A 16748-nucleotide genomic window follows, 5' to 3' on the forward strand; every position below is an offset into this window, starting at 1 on the left:
GGTTCCGCTAGCGGAACACCCGTCCTAGATTAACTACAACCTAAAACCTCTTACCTTAGAATATTGAAGTCTCATGTTAAAAGGAACCACCAACTTTCATATGTTCTCATGTTCTGAGCAAGGAACTAACAAGTTAGCTTTTTTACATGGCACATATTGCACTTTTACTTCTCCAACACTTTGTTTTTGCATTATTTAAACCAAATTGAACGTTTCATTATTTATTTGAGGCCAAATTGATTTTTATTGATGTATTATATTAAGTTAAAATAAGTGTTCATTCAGTATTGTTGGAATTGTCATTATTACAAATAAAAAATATAAAAAAATTGTCAGTTTAATCGGTATCTGCTTTTTTTTTGGTCCTCCAATAATCGGTATCGGCTTTGAAAACTCATCGGTCGACCTCTACTTTGTACCATTCACTGATATTGTTAATATACTGTAAAATTCACCTGAGCTCCGTAGACTGGTCTTCCCTGGCTGTCTGATCCTGCTAAGACGTGATGAGCATAGTGTTGTGTACTGACTGCACTAGAGTTGAAATCCCACGGGATGCCTGAGGGACCAACAAAGATCATTACTGCGGTCTGCATTTTTCATGCTGCAGGTTGGAGCGGGCGATAAGACAACTGTGGGATGAAAATATTTGGTGTCCTCCCTATTGTATTAAAAGCACATTTCACATTTATACACACAGAATTCGCTGATTCAACTTCAGCCTACCTTTCCTAGTTGGGCGTGAGAGTTTAAGCCGCCTAGCATGTGTGGTCTCATTGAAATAGAGGTTGCGGTCCAAACACTTAAGACACCCTATCCCCTCAGCCCTCAAATTAAGTGGACACGTCTGATGAGTATACACTTGCAGGGTGAGGGAAGAAGGAATGATTTTTAAATGGACCACCCTTGGCTGGAAATTCATCACTTGTTCATCCCACGATGATTGTGTTTTCAGCCACCGGCAGCTTGTATGTGCTACTTATTTGCATTTGTTTTTACTTACACTTGTATGTTGACTTCTCCATTGCTGTTGTTTTTAAGTTTTTGCGGTTTTAGCGGATGTACAATCGTCCAGAATTGAATTATGGGGAGTTTCAGGCCCCGTAGTGAACATAATTGTACACTCGCAAAGCCGACTAAAAACGTGGGCTGAGGGGCTTACATTGCAAACTTCCTTTGCTTCGCTAATCATTCGGCCAACCCTCCAAGATGGCGATGGGGATATCCCCAAGGGCATAAGGTGAAGTTAAGTGGACGAGGGTGTGTCTTAAGTGTTTGGATCTCACCCAGAGTAGGCTGCCTACAAGGGTGGAGAAGCATTTGGCAGTTAATTTGAATATTGAATTAACTTCAATATAATTAGACTGTAGTTTACTACAGTATCTGTATATAAATATTGATAATGGAAAGAGGTGGAGGGTGCTCAACCAACATGAGTCGAAGTACAATCAAATGTAATCATGGAAAAGGCACAATACGCACATACAGTTGAAGTCTGAAGTTTACATACACTTAGGTTGGAGTCATTAAAACTCGTTTTTCAACCACTCCACAAATTTCTTGTTAAACTATAGTTTTCGCAAGTCGGTTAGGACATCTACTTTGCATGACACAAGTAATTTTTCCAACAATTGTTTAGACAGATTATTTCACTTACAATTCATTGTATCACAATTCCATTAGTGTTTGTAAACTTCTGACCTAAGTTGACTGTGCCTTTAAACAGCTTGGAAAAAAATCATGTCATGACTTTAGAAACTTCTGATAGGCTAATTGACATCATGTGAGTCAATTGGAGGTGTTCCTGTGGATGTATTTCAAGGCCTACCTTCAAACTCAGTGCCTCTTTGCTTGACATCATGGGAAAATCAAAACAAATCAGCCAAGAACTCAGAAAATAAATTGTAGACCTCCACAAGTCTGGTTCATCCTTGGGAGCAATTTCCAAACGTCTGAAGGTACCACGTTCATCTGTACAAACAATAGTACGCAAGTATAAACACCATGGGACCTCGCAGCCGTCTTACCGCTCAGGAAGGAGACACATTCTGTCTCCTAGAGATGAACGTACTTTGGTGCGGAAAGTGCAAATCAATTCCAGAACAACAGCAAAGGACCTTGTGAAGATGCTGGAGGAAACAGGTACAAAAGTATCTATATCCACAGTAAAACGAGTCCTTTATCGACATAACCTGAAATGCCGCCCTGCAAGGAAGAAGCCACTGCTCCAAAACTGCCATAAAAAAGTGGAGGAAAGTGGGGGATGCTTGCAAGCCGAAGAACACCATCCCAACCATGAAGCACGGGGGTGGCAGCATCTTGTTGTGGGGGTGCTATGCTGCAGGAGGGACTGGTGCACTTCACAAAATAGATGGCGGCATAAGGTAGGAAAATGATGTGGATATATTGAAGCAACATCAAGACATCAGTCAGGAAGTTAAAGCTTGGTCGCAAATGCGTCTTCCAAATAGACAATGACTCCAAGCATACTTCCAAAGTTGTGGCAAAATGACTTAAGGACAACAAAGTCAAGGTATTGGAGTGGCCATCACAAAGCCCTGACCTCAATCCTATCAAAAAAATTGTGGGCAGAACTGAAAAGGCGTGTGTGAGCAAGGAGGCCTACAAACCTGACTCAGTTACACCAGCTCTGTCAGGAGGAATGGACCAAAATTCTCCAGACTTATTGTGGGAAGCTTGTGGAAGGCTACCCGAAACGTTTGACCCAAGTTAAACAATTTAAAGGCAATGCTACTTCTGACCCACTGGGAATGTGATGAATGAAATAAAAGCTGAAATAAATAATTCTCTCTACTATTATTCTGACGTTTCACATTCTTAGGATCACCACTTTATTTTAAGTGACCTAAGACAGGGAATTCTTACTAGGATTACATGTCAGGAATGGTGAAAAATGTAGTTTAAATGTATTTGGCTAAGGTGTATGTAAACTTCAGACTTCCGCCACTTAGCCTAACCTACAGTTATTCTAGCTTGTATGGCTCCCTGGGCGAACTCACCCTTCAGCGCGAACCCAGCCTGGGCGAACCCACCCTTCCAGTGGGGAGACCTGAGGTCAACATGCCCCCGCCCCATCTCGTACTTCTGAGTGGGAGACCGTCCCAGGCAGTAGCCTGCCTAGCTCACAAACTAGAATAAAGGTGCCCACTCCGACAAGGTTAATTGACCCACAGTCCCACATGGTGACATGATATCATTGACTTGACGTGCAAATGAGTGATAGAAAAACAATCACACAAATGTCACCATTCCACATTTTTTTTGTGCAGGCGCCCCATGGGTGTGCGCCCATGTCGCCTATACCTAAATCCGCCACACAGGTTAGGCTACTATGGTGAGCAAGCGTTGCTCCTTTTTCTTTTTTAAGAAGTATCATTTACCCATTTATTTGTCTCTGCTAACAAATCGTCCTCCTAAAAGGTAAGCTATATCCTATAGGCCTACGCAAAACATAGCAAGTGTTGCTGTCCCGTGCATCCTGACAGTGACCTCTACTGTGCACCATGACAGTGAAACCTATAACATTTGAGCTGTTTGTTACTGTATCACTGTGAAAAGTAGGGATTTAGTTAGGGAAACTGACAGATCAATAACGTTACATTTGCCATACTGACCAATAAAACTCATATTGCACTGAAAAAACGTCAGAATATCTTCAAACGTTTGGCTGATGGTTTCATTGTTTGATTCAGGTCTAACGTTAGTGTGATTGAGGGGGTGGGTATAATTTGTGTAACGTTCCAACAGGAATCTGTTCCAAAAACTTTGTAAATAACATCAATGCATACAAAGTTGTATAGCAGCAGCATAAGATATCGGGTGGGCTATTTAAGTTTTTCACTCACCAGGTTTATTCCTAAAAGTGTCTGTCCTCACTCTGGTAGCCTATTCATTCACCTCAGCCGAGAATGGATGAAACATTAGACAACATTACATGTCAGTTATAATACTAACTCAGCACTACAAGTAAACACTTGTTTAGTTTTTTTTCTGTGAAGTTAAACAGCCGTTACCTTCCCAGCTACATCAGTCAACTGAAGAGTAGCCACTTTCTGCTATGCTCTCTTTTACAACTTGGTGAAAAAGAACAACACATACACACTGAACTATGCTCAACTCTCCTGTGCTAGTCCAGCCAGGCTTCCAGAAGCTTTGCCTTCACACAGCCTACCCGACCGCTCGGAGGCATCCTCATGGCCCGAAAGCACACCATTTTATTGATATTTTTTTTTACAAATTGCAATGATAAAACTGGGAGGGCCAAAAATCTTAATGACATAAAGCCTATTATTTGGCAGAGAATACTATTTGTAGATCAGTGATTTTACTCCTCACTTTGCTCAAGCTGATCCTCTCCAACAGACTCAGAAATTGTAGCTAAAAATGTTGCAGTTAAATGGGTCAATGAAACCAATTTAAGTATATTCTAGAACATTCGGGGGGTAGCCTCGACCGGGACTTGAACCCTAATCCAGTGACTGTCAACCCAACATTTTAACTCATATTTCCCAAACTCGGTCCTCAGGACACCAATGGTGCGCATTTTGTTTTTTCCCCAACACTACACAACATATTCAAATGATCAAACCTTGATTAGTGAATCCCTGCCTTGACAGTATGCAAATAGGTTTGGACCACACAAACCCAACAGTTGCTAGCCAGCTAATACAATCCAACTTTGTTCCGTTGTTGTTGAGTTTGTTCTTGTGCAGGGGTGGGCAATTCCATCCTCGAGGGCCTGATTGGTGCCACAGTTTACACACCTGACTCCAATAATCACCTAATCATGATCTTTAGTTTAGAATGCAATTTGATTAATCAGCTGTGTTTGCTAGGGATGGAGAAAACCAGTCCCCGAGTGTGAAACCAGTCCCCGAGGGCCTTATTGGAGTTGCCCACTCCTGTTCTAGTGGCATGCTAACGTCTGCATGTTAGCTAACATTTGTGTCTTCCTTTCACAGTAAACACACCTTAAGCGTGTGTTTAGGTAGAATAGCTTAAATACGTACAAATTGTAATTGATCTGGAATGTTATACCATTATATTTATTTCCGTCAAGTAGTGTACGTTTTAGTTTGTTAGTTTTAGCTTTGCTGTTTAAAAATATATATACTTTCAGCTGTGTTTGAATCTGTTGTGTAGTGTTGGGGCAAAACCAAAGACAACAGAGCTAAAACAGACAAACTAAAACGTACACTACTTGACAGAAATAGAATTGTATAACATTCCAGATCAATTACATTGTGTACGTATTTCAGCTATTCTATCTAACGCAGTGAGGAATCTGGGAATGTGCATGCGTTTAAATGAAAACAATAGCATATGGTTATTTCCGGGTAGCAGGAACAGTCTTTCCGGTCTATGACACGTCCAAAGATGGCAGTGCAAATATCTAAGAAGAGGAAGGTTCGTACCGATTTCTTTAGTTTTAGAGATTTCAGTTCACATATATAGAAAACACCCTTATAGTTAAGTAGTTAGTTACTGCGGTAACATGTCCAGTGATTAGATGTACAATTTTCCGAAGTTTTTAAAAAAATTTAAAGCTACGGCTGGTGACCTAGCATGCTAGGCAGCACGCGCACATGATCCCATACTGTAGTGTTTAAATCTATTCTTCATTGACCAGTGTAGTTTTCTAAAAATGTTAACTAACTAGTTACTTTGCTAACCCACTGGTACCTTATCTACAGCTTCAAAATGTCAATCAATCCCCAACCTGCAGGGTATTCTCCTGGCCATGCAAGTTTAGTTCGTACAATATTACTATGCCAGTTTTCCATAAAACAACAACATGTCACCGTGATGCCAGATAATGTGTGCGTCGGTAAAATAAGTTGCCTCCGGATAGATGGGGTTTTCTCGGTTCGACCAGGAGAGTTAAACTGTATTTTCTAATGTGATCGAAGTGTACATGTTACATTCCAATCGTTACTTTGGTTAGACGTGTCCTTGGTAAGTCTACTGATTGTTGCAATGAGCAGCCAGGATGCTGTATTTCAAACGGGCCCTGCCAAATTACTTGCTGATTACCTCACTCACACTCCTGTCTTCATATTTTTACAGTTTGTCGCTGATGGCATCTTCAAAGCTGAACTGAACGAGTTCCTCACCAGAGAGCTCGCTGAGGATGGCTACTCCGGTGTGGAGGTTCGTGTCACCCCAACCAGGACTGAAATCATCATCCTGGCTACCAGGTGAGTCCAAAAACCTGGAGATCAAAACCACAGGACTAGTCCAAATCAATGCCTGTCAGATGTTTTGACCTCAAAAGTAGTCTGTCAAGATGAATCCACAGTTGGTTGTGCATGTCCAGCTACATGCCTGAACACTGCTGTTGCGAGCCAGTGAATTGACTCAAACTGTTGAGGTGCCAACAGACCAAATACTCTTTCTCCAGGACACAAAACGTTCTTGGCGAGAAGGGGCGTCGTATCCGTGAGCTGACTGCAGTGGTGCAGAAGAGGTTTGGCTTCCCAGAGGGCAGTGTTGAGGTAAGGGAGGCTTGGTTTCAGACACCCATTGTCATGTTATGGGCATGATAGATCTCTACTTTTTTGTTTTCATTGCTTCAGTATCATATTTTAGGGGTGGTGGATGACTATAAAGTTAATATTTGCTTGTGGCTCATTCCTTGTCAAATACTACCAGAAATTCTATCATTGTCATCTGGTCCCCTAAACACTTTCTACTCTGTGAAAGTTTACAACATACTGTGAGTGTGGTTATATAACTGTCCTTGTCTGTTTTTCTTGCCATCAGCTGTATGCTGAGAAGGTTGCTACTCGTGGTCTGTGCGCCATCGCCCAGGCAGAGTCCCTGCGCTACAAGCTTCTTGGGGGTCTGGCTGTCCGCAGGTGAGGATTTTTTGCCCAGTGGTTTGTCGTACTAACTATGGTTAGTACTTAAAGGTTTGTATTAGTTACTTTTTTATTTAACTAGGCAAGTCAGTTGAGAACAAATTATTATTTACAACCTACCAAAAGGCAAAAAGCCTCCTGCGGGGGTGGGGGCTGGGATTAAAAATAAATTAAAATAAAAAAAATATAGGACAAAACACACATCATGAAAAGAGAGACCTAAGACAACAGCATAGCAGCAACACAACATGACTACAACATGGCAGCAACACAACATGGTACAAACATAATTGGGCACAGACAACGGCACAAGGACAAGAAGGTAAAGACAATAATACATCATGCAAAGTAGCCACAACTGTCAGTTAGTGTTAATGATTGAGTATTTTTTTCTCTCCAGCTTTAAAGCAATTTTCCTGCAATTCTACACATTTTGCAAAGGAGCTGAGAGAAAATGTTGCACTTTTAAAGATGTCCTGCAATTCTATGCATTTTTCTACGGCTAATGCTGTGTTCTTTTGATCAAACATAATTAACTAAATCAATACTGCTAAATTAACTGCTTTTGGAATGTTCAATTCTCCCTGACTAGTTTTGTATTTTGTTGATTGTTAGTTATCAAAGATTATATATATTTTTTTTTTAAATTGTCCATTTATCTTTCATACATGCTCAGTCTGGTTTTAGGGGTTTTAAGTTTCCACTGAAAGTGTTTTTCATCCTGAGAAGTTGTGTTCATTAAAAAAAAAAAAAATGTTTTACTCTGCTCTAAATTTGGAGATGCAACTATACTGGCACCTGCCAAATATTTCAATGGCAAAAAATCCCTGCTATATATTTTTTTAATGCAACTATTTAGCGGGTAAAATGTATAAGCACTGGCAACATTTCAAACTCTAAGATGTTTGTGGAGTATGTCAAGTGCTGTGAAAATGTTACCTTTTTGTTTTCAGTTGTGTACTGTAAGCTTTTTGCTTTACGCCCCTTTTCACTTTTTAAAATGCAAATTAATATTTTTCATGAGTACTTCAATGGACATTCTTAATACCCATCCTGTCAAACCTTGAAAAGATAGTGAAGTGATGCAGTGGTATGGCATACCTCTTGTGACTTCAGTTATTCTTTTAGGTGTTAGTTGAAACTGGAAGATCCCAGTGTTTGAGCGCAATCAACTTTTACAATATTTTACACACGCAGAGTTGAAGACCTGGGACTTGTAAGAATATATGTTTTAATTCTGCTTGTTTTGGTGTTGCAGAGCCTGCTATGGTGTCCTGCGCTTCATCATGGAGAGCGGATCCAAGGGTTGCGAGGTGGTGGTCTCTGGAAAGCTCAGGGGTCAGAGGGCCAAATCTATGAAGTTTGTGGATGGCCTCATGATCCACAGCGGAGACCCCGTTAACTACTACGTCGACACTGCTGTCCGCCATGTGCTGCTCCGTCAAGGTGAGGTCACCCTGGGGTTTTATGCCTGATTCACACTATAGGCCCAAGCTGTCTGGATTGGCCTCTTTACGCATCCACCGTGGTTGCTGTCCATTCCAGCAGTTCCAATGTGGCAATGTCCCAATGATCTCTTATTCGTCCCAAAGTGTGTAATGCTTGCTTGTTTACTTCCCTTAACTGATTTGAAAGGAAATGACTGCTATAAGACATGGTGGAAACTTTTTTTTTGGAAGTAGGCAATGAATGCACACTTCAAGAGAAAGGCAATATTATTGGGATGCACACAGTGAGAAGAAATAACCCAAGCTATCTCCATATGGTTCGGATCGGCCCTATAGTGTGGATCGGGCATTAAGTGGGCCAGGTCAAGACTAGTGTTGCACAGTATACCGGTACCACAGTAGTATCACGATACCAAAATGCCATGATACTTATGTTACCAAAATTTTAAGATACCGTAGTACCGTTTCATGATACTACCACATTTTTCAGCCCTACCGATTTAAAGAACCTGCTGGCGTCGGTTATAAACATGTTATGAAGTCTGTTTCATTTAAGCAACAGGCTCTAAATCAAATTTATTTATAGAGCCCTTTGTACATCAGCTGATATCTCAGTGCTGTACAGAAACCCAGCCTAAAACCTCAAACAGCATGCAATGCAGGTGAAGAAGCACGTTGGCTAGGAAAAACTCCCTAGAAAAGCCAAAACCTGGGAAGAAACCAGGCTATGAGGGGTGGCCAGTCCTCTTCTGGCTGTGCTGGGTGGAGATTATAACAGAACATGGCCAAGATGTTCAAATATTCATAAATGACCAGCATGGTAAAATAATAATAATCACAGTAGTTGTCGAAGGGTGCAGCAAATCAGCACCTCAGGAGTAAATGTCAGTTGGCTTTTCATAGCCGATCATTAAGAGTATCTCTACCACTCCTGCTGTCTCTAGAGAGTTGAAAACCGCAGATCTGGGACAGGTAGCACGTCCGGTGAACAGGCCAGGATTCCATAGCCGCAGGCAGAACAGTTGAAACTGGAGCAGCAGCACGGCCAGGTGGACTGGGGACAGCAAGGAATCATCATGCCAGGTAGTCCTGAGGCATGGTCCTAGTGCTCAGGTCCTCCGAGAGAGAGAATTAGAGAGAGTATACTTAAATTCACACAGGACACCGAATAAGACAGGAGAAGTCCTCCAGATTTAACAAACTGACCCTGGTCCCCCGACACATAAACTACTGCAGCATAAATACTGGAGGCTGAGACACGAGGGGTCAGGAGACACTGTGGCCCCATCCGATGATACCCCTGGACAGGGCCAAACAGTAAGAATATAACCCCACCCACTTTGCCAAAGCACAGCCCCCACACCACTAGAGGGATATCTTCAACCACCAACTTACCATCCTGAGACAAGGCCGAGTATAGCCCACAAAGATCTCCGCCACGGCACAACCCAAGGGGGGGCGCCAACCCAGACAGGAGGATCACGTCAGTGACTCAACCCACTCAAGTGACGCACCCCTCCTAGGGACAGCATGAAAGCGCACCAGTAAGCCAGTGACTCAGCCCCTGTAATAGGGTTAGAGGCAGAGAATCCCAGTGGAAAGAGGGGAACCAGCCAGGCAGAGACAGCAAGGGCGGTTTGTTGCTCCAGAGCCTTTCCGTTCACCTTCACACTCCTGGGTCAGACTACACTCAATCATATGACCCACTGAAGAGATGAGTCTTTAGTAAAGACTTAAAGGTTGAGACCGAGTCTGTGTCTCACTTGGGTAGGCAGACCATTCCATAAAAACAGCGCTCTATAGGAGAAAGCCCTGCCTCCGGCTGTTTGCTTAGAAATTCTAGGGACAATTAGGAGGCCTGCGTCTTGTGACCTTAGCGTATGTGTAGGTATGTACAGCAGGACCAAATCAGAAAGATAGGTAGGAGCAAGCCCATGGCTCTAGTCTCTTGTATGTTCATGTGCAATAATATCCACATCACTTTCATGCGCATAACACGTCAGCCCTCACTCACCTGCTGCCCTCTGTCTGCTCTTCATAATAATCTATTCCTCCATCAGTTTTTAAAATATAATTTTGCCTTAGGGTCTGCATCCCCATTCGCCATTGAGTCTTGATTTGTTACATTGGAGCAGCAGGCAGAGCAAGCAATGTTGACACATAGTATAAATTCATCACCTGTTATAACCAAGAGCACAGGCCAGTCTGAATAGATTTTATAATTTCACTGTCATGCAGCCTCTGAGTGCCAGAGAAGGCATAGAAAATGGCTCGTCTCTAGCCAAAAAGGTTAAAAACATGACCCTTATTACCGGAAATGCCTTTAGTGCTTTCCATTGGGTTTCGCGTGATATTTAATTTCACAAACCATGTAGCAGGCCGTTTTAAACTAATCCTGGGTCGCAAATTATTGGTTTGATAACAACCAACAGCAAACAGTCAGTTTGCCTAGCTAGCTAACAACCTGGTAACTTAACAGCAAATTTGATTAGCACAGGAAGAAAAGGGTAGGAAACTCATGAGATGTGCTTCAAAGGAAGGTTTCATATAGGGCTAATGTAAGCCTGAACTACAGTGGGGCAAAAAAGTATTTAGTCAGCCACCAATTGTGCAAGTTCTCCCACTTAAAAAGATGAGGCCTGTAATGTTCATCATAGGTACACTTCAATCACAGACAAAATTAGAAAAAAATCCAGAAAATCACATTGTAGGATTTTTAATGAATTTATTCGCAATTTATGGTGGAAGATAAGTATTTGGTCACCTACAAGCAAGATTTCTGGCTCTCACAGACCTGTAACTTCTTCTTTAAGAGGCTCCTCTTGTCCTCCAGTCATTACCTGTATTAATGGCACCTGTTTGAACTTGTGGACAGGTGTCTTTTATACTGATAACAACCTCAAACAGTCACACTCCAAACTCCACTATGGCCAAGACCAAAGAGCTGTCAAAGGACACCAGAAACAAAATTGTAGACCTGCACCAGGCTGGGAAGACTGAATCTGCAATAGGTAAGCAGCTTGGTTTGAAGAAATCAACTGTGGGAGCAATTATTAGGAAATGGAAGACATACAAGACCACTGATAATCTCCCTCGATCTGGGGCTCCACGCAAGATCTCACCCCGTGGAGTCAAAATGATCACAAGAACGGTGAGCAAAAATCCCAGAACCACATGGGGGGACCTAGTGAATGACCTGCAGAGAGCTGGGACGAAAGTAACAAAGCCTACACACTACGCCACCAGGGACTCAAATCCTGCAGTGCCAGGCGTGTCCCCCTGCTTAAGCCAGTACATGTCCAGGCCTGTCTGAAGTTGCTAGAGAGCATTTGGATGATCCAGAAGAAGATTGGGAGAATGTCATATGGTCAGATGAAACCAAAATATAACTTTTTGGTAACTCAACTCGTCGTGTTTGGAGGACAAAGAATACTGAGTTGCATCCAAAGAACACCATAGCTACTGTGAAGCATGTGGGTGGAAACATCATGCTTTGGGGCTGTTTTTCTGCCAAGGGACCAGGACGACTGATCCGTGTAAAGGAAAGAATGAATGGGGCCATGTATCGTGAGATTTTGAGTGAAAACCTCTGTCCATCAGCAAGGGCATTGAAGATGAAACGTGGCTGGTCCTTTCAGCATGACAATGATCCCAAACACACTGCCCGGGCAACGAAGGAGTGGCTTCGTAAGAAGCATTTCAAGGTCCTGGAGTGGCCTAGCCAGTCTCCAGATCTCAACCCCATAGAAAATCTTTGGAGGGAGTTGAAAGTCTGTGTTGCCCAGCAACAGCCCCAAAACATCACTGCTCTAGAGGAGATCTGCAAGGAGGAATGGGCCAAAATACCAGCAACAGTGTGTGAAAACCTTGTGAAGACTTACAGAAAACGTTTGACCTCTGTCATTGCCAACAAAGGGTATATAACAAAGTTTTGAGGAACTTTTATTGACAAAATACTTATTTTCCACCATTTGCAAATAAATTCATTAAAAATACTACAATGTGATTTTCTGGATTTTTTTTCTCATTTTGTCTGTCGTAGTTGAAGTGTACCTATGATGAAAATTACAGGCCTCATCTTTTTAAGTGGGAGAACTTGCACAATTGGTGGCTGACAAAATACTTTTTTGCCCCACTGTATATACAAAATCAATCTTTCTTTTGCTCCTTAAATTCTGTTTGGTGCCTAATGTTTTAAGCTGTGAGCAATGTGCGTGTGTTTGTGGGAGAGTGTGAGGAAGGGCGGGAGAGGGTATTTTGTTAACTGAAGAGTAAAGAACGTTTCATGCAGTGTTTTACCCTTACTGCCACAATGACATGCAGCTCATTATGCATGTATATTCCTCCAACCAAATCACAGGTAGGCCTTTGCAGATATGAGCAAATCAGCCATTCTACTATACACTGAACAGTGAAGTTAAATTGAATGTGTTGTATTGAATAGGTGTGACTTTGACCGCTTTTTGCGTAGGACATACGTAGAACGTTTAGAAAACGCAGGGTTTGCACAAGGTGCTTAGAGTGCTTGAATTTGGGACTCAGAAATTAAAGTATTGGAATACTTTAAATCAGACATTTTCTCAAGTTGTTACTTGAAAAGTACTTGGATTAAAATGAGAGAACAAATATGTTCATGAAAAATATTAGAAAAATGTATTTGTTTTACAAATTAATTTCCAGGCAGACTACTGAGTTTTATTTCCTCACGTGTTTCATGCTGTGGTTGCCAGGTGAGCTCGCTCATCCCATCCACTCAGCCAGGCAGGTACAGAACTGACTGTACCTGCCTGGCAACGTCACATCGATAGCTAAAATGCTAGGCAAATGTAGATTTAATCCTACCTTTTGTGGGTATGGAACATTTCTGGGATCTCTAATTTCAGCTCTGAAAACATTGGACCAACACTTTACACGTTGCGTCTTATATTTTTGTTCCGTATAGTTTACCCACCTTTTTTTACCACCCCATACATCACTGGACCCAATCACCCCACACTTCTCTGCAACAACCTCCAGCTTTGTTGCCAATAGCTCTATTTACAGGGCGGGGCGCCCGCGATATTCTGCTTTATCAAGCGGCAGCCATGTCCCTGCTGTTCTGGTGGCTGTTCGCATGCCATTTTCCCCTCACACAAGCCACCCGCTCTTTCCCAACTAGCAACACTAAAGCTGCAGTCGGACGCAAGATGTTTTTCTGTAACTATTAATTAGTAGATTCCCAAATACCCAATAAAAACAGTCATTCAGCTGGAATTGTGAATAGGAAATGTGTTCACCAGTAGGCATGTCTCAACTCTGCTCCTCATTACTCAAATTACAAAATCATTAGTACTGACTTAACACTCATGTAGTGAAACATCGTATTATTTAGTGGAACTTGTAAGGTAGTGATGAATACTGTTTTTCCCCCATGAGGTTGTGGCAATATATTGCCACCTGGTGGCAACTAGAAACAATCACATAATATTAACTGTTACAAATTGATGGTCCTTGAAAATAGATATTAGTACTTGAAAGTCCTTACTTGACTTGCCACTGTGTGTACGAATCCTGAAACCGGGAACACGCGTCTGTGGGGGGTGAACAGGACACTAGGCTGCTGATTTCCCCCTATGGTATCGCAATACTGCTTGGTATCGTGATAATTGGCCTGGTATCGTTAGTACAAGGTTTGTATAGTGACAACATTAATCAAGACGAATTGTCGTCTTATGGAACAGGACCAGAAATGATAAGTGGTGAAATGGTGTCATATTTGAGGTGCAATCTGTTCTGCCTGTCCAAAGGTGTGCTGGGGATCAAGGTGAAGATCATGCTGCCCTGGGATCCCAGCGGTAAGATCGGCCCCAAGAAGCCTCTCCCCGACCACGTGAGCATCGTGGAACCCAAGGACGAGCAGGTCCCTTCAACCCCCATCTCAGAGCAGAAGGGAGCCAAGCCGGAGGCCGCTGCCGTCGCACCTGCGACACCTGTCCCTACAGCATAACCATGAGGGAGCCCCAAACCAGAGTCACAATTTTCCCAGTGTAAGGCAGGTTTAGCGAAGTGTTAAAAAGGCAGGATAAGTTCCAGTACAGCTTGCACAGTGCTGCTTTGTCGTTCCCCCTGAACACAGAAACCCTGTTTCCTACTATCTCGGTCTGTCTGCATCCCACAGCTGGCAGGGACGCTTGGTTTCAGACACCACGTCGCCCGTTGACATAAATCTATGCATTTTGTTAGCATAGCCTAAAGGGAGTGCTAAAAAGGTTAAGGTAGCAAAATGTCTGATCTAATTTTCCCTATTAAAAAAAATAATAATTTAACAGGTCTTCATGAGTCATCTGGAAATTCTCCAAATACCTTTTTTCAATTGTTGATAAAAATAATTTTAAAAATAGTAAGTGTCTGTAAATGTTTTCTTTGAAATGATTTGACCAAATTGCCTTTCACTATGGGAAGTTACACAATGCTTGCTTTAAAACTGAGCCGTTGCCTTTTAAAGTCACTTTGGGTATCTTGATACCCACCCCAGAGCATCTAGAATGTAGTTGCAACCTATTGCCAAACTGTTACTTTTACTTAATTTGTCATAATGGTGGTTAAGTTAGCAATTTAACAAGTGGCTGTGTGAATTGCATGAGTAATGTAAAAAAAAAAATGTATCTGGAACATTTTGTATGACAAAGTATGGACAACTGCTCATGCCAAAATCATGGGTATTAATATGGAGTTGGTCCCCCCTTTTGCTGCTACAACAGCCTTCACTCTTCTGGGAAGGCTTTCCACTAGGTGTTGGAACATTGCTGTGGGGACTTGCTTCCATTCAGCAACAAGAGCATTAGTGAGGTCAGGCACTGTTGGTCAAATCAAATTTTATTTGTCACATACACATGGTTAGCAGATGTTAATGCGAGTGTAGCGAAATGCTTGTGCTTCTAGTTCCGACAATGCCCCCGGTGATGCGTTGTGCAGACCTCACTACCCTCTGGAGAGCCTTACGATTGTGGGCGGAGCAGTTGCCGTACCAGGCGGTGATACAGCCCGCCAGGATGCTCTCGATTGTGCATCTGTAGAAGTTTGAGTGCTTTTGGTGACAAACCAAATTTCTTCAGCCTCCTGAGGTTGAAGAGGCGCTGCTGCGCCTTCTTCACGATGCTGTCTGTGTGAGTGGACCAATTCAGTTTGTCTGTGATGTGTATGCCGAGGAACTTCAAACTTGCTACCCTCTCCACTACTGTTCCATCGATGTGGATAGGGGGGTGTTCCCTCTGCTGTTTCCTGAAGTCCACAATCATCTCCTTTGTTTTGTTGACGTTGAGTGTGAGGTTATTTTCCTGACACCACACTCCGAGGGCCCTCACCTCCTCCCTGTAGGCTGTCTCGTCGTTGTTGGTAAGGTCAATTAGGCCTTTCTCGCGGTCGGCGTTCCAATTCATCCCAAAGGTGTTCGATGGGATTGAGTTCAGGGCTCTGTGCAGGCCAGTCAAGTTCTTCCACACTGATCTCAACAAACCATTTCTGTATGGACCTCGCTTTGTGCATGGGAGCTGTGTCATGCTGCAACAGGAAAGGGCCTTCCCCAAACTGTTGCCAAGAAGTTGTAAGCACAGAATCATCTAGTATGTATGAATACTGTAGCATTAAGATTTCCCTTCACTGGAAGTAAGGGGCCTAACCCGAACCATGAAAAAACAGCCCCAGACCATTATGCCTCCGATCGGGTAGCGTTCTCATGGCATCAACCAAACCTAGATTGGTCCGTCGGGACTGCCGGATGGTGAAGCGTGATTCATAACTCCAGAGAACTCGTTTCCACTGCTCCAGAGTCCAATGGAGGTGAACTTTTATAACACTCCAGCCGAAACTTGGCATGGTGATCTTGGGCTTGTGTGCGGCTGCTCTCCCATGGAAGCTCCCGACGAACAGTTCTTGTGCTGACGTTGCTTCCAGAGGCAGTTTCGAACTCGGTAGTGAGTGTTGCAACTGAGGACAGACTATTTTCATGCATTTCAGCACTTGGCGGTTCAGTTCTGTGAGTTTGTGTGGCCTGCCACTTTGTGGCTGAGCCTTTGTTGCTCCTATACATTTCCACTTCACAATAGCAGCACTTACAGTTGAAGGGGGCAGGGCAGATATTTTACAAACTGACTTGTTGGAAAGGCATCCTATGACTGCCATATTGAAAGTCACTAAACTGTTCAGTAAGGCCATTCTACTGCAAATGTCTGTCTATAGAGTGCGTGGTTGTGCTGGATTTTATACACCTGTCAGCAACGGGTGTGGCTGAAATGGCCGAATCCACTCATTTTAAAGGGATGTCCACATACTTTTGTTACATTACCTGTGTCAGTATTTACCATCACTCATTGCATTCGAAAAACCAGTGTAATTGACTTCTAAATCATTAGCAAAATCATGTTTTAGTTGGGTGAAAGAC

General features: G+C 42.7%; 1 protein-coding gene across 1 annotated transcript; it reads left to right on the plus strand.

The window, feature by feature from the left end:
* The first annotated feature begins 4931 nt into the window (after positions 1 to 4931).
* On the plus strand, positions 4932 to 14708 carry LOC110537664 (small ribosomal subunit protein uS3). Its single transcript, XM_021623877.3, has 6 exons — positions 4932 to 5427; positions 6088 to 6218; positions 6422 to 6515; positions 6784 to 6878; positions 8140 to 8327; positions 14116 to 14708. Exons 1-6 carry the CDS (start codon positions 5383 to 5385, stop codon positions 14313 to 14315), a joined length of 753 nt encoding a protein of 250 aa, XP_021479552.1. The 5' UTR covers positions 4932 to 5382; the 3' UTR covers positions 14316 to 14708.
* Positions 14709 to 16748: the final 2040 nt, after the last annotated feature.

Source organism: Oncorhynchus mykiss, chromosome 12 (genome assembly GCF_057628025.1).
Source record: "Oncorhynchus mykiss isolate SJ-2025 chromosome 12, ASM5762802v1, whole genome shotgun sequence".
NCBI classification, from domain to species: Eukaryota; Metazoa; Chordata; class Actinopteri; order Salmoniformes; family Salmonidae; genus Oncorhynchus; species Oncorhynchus mykiss.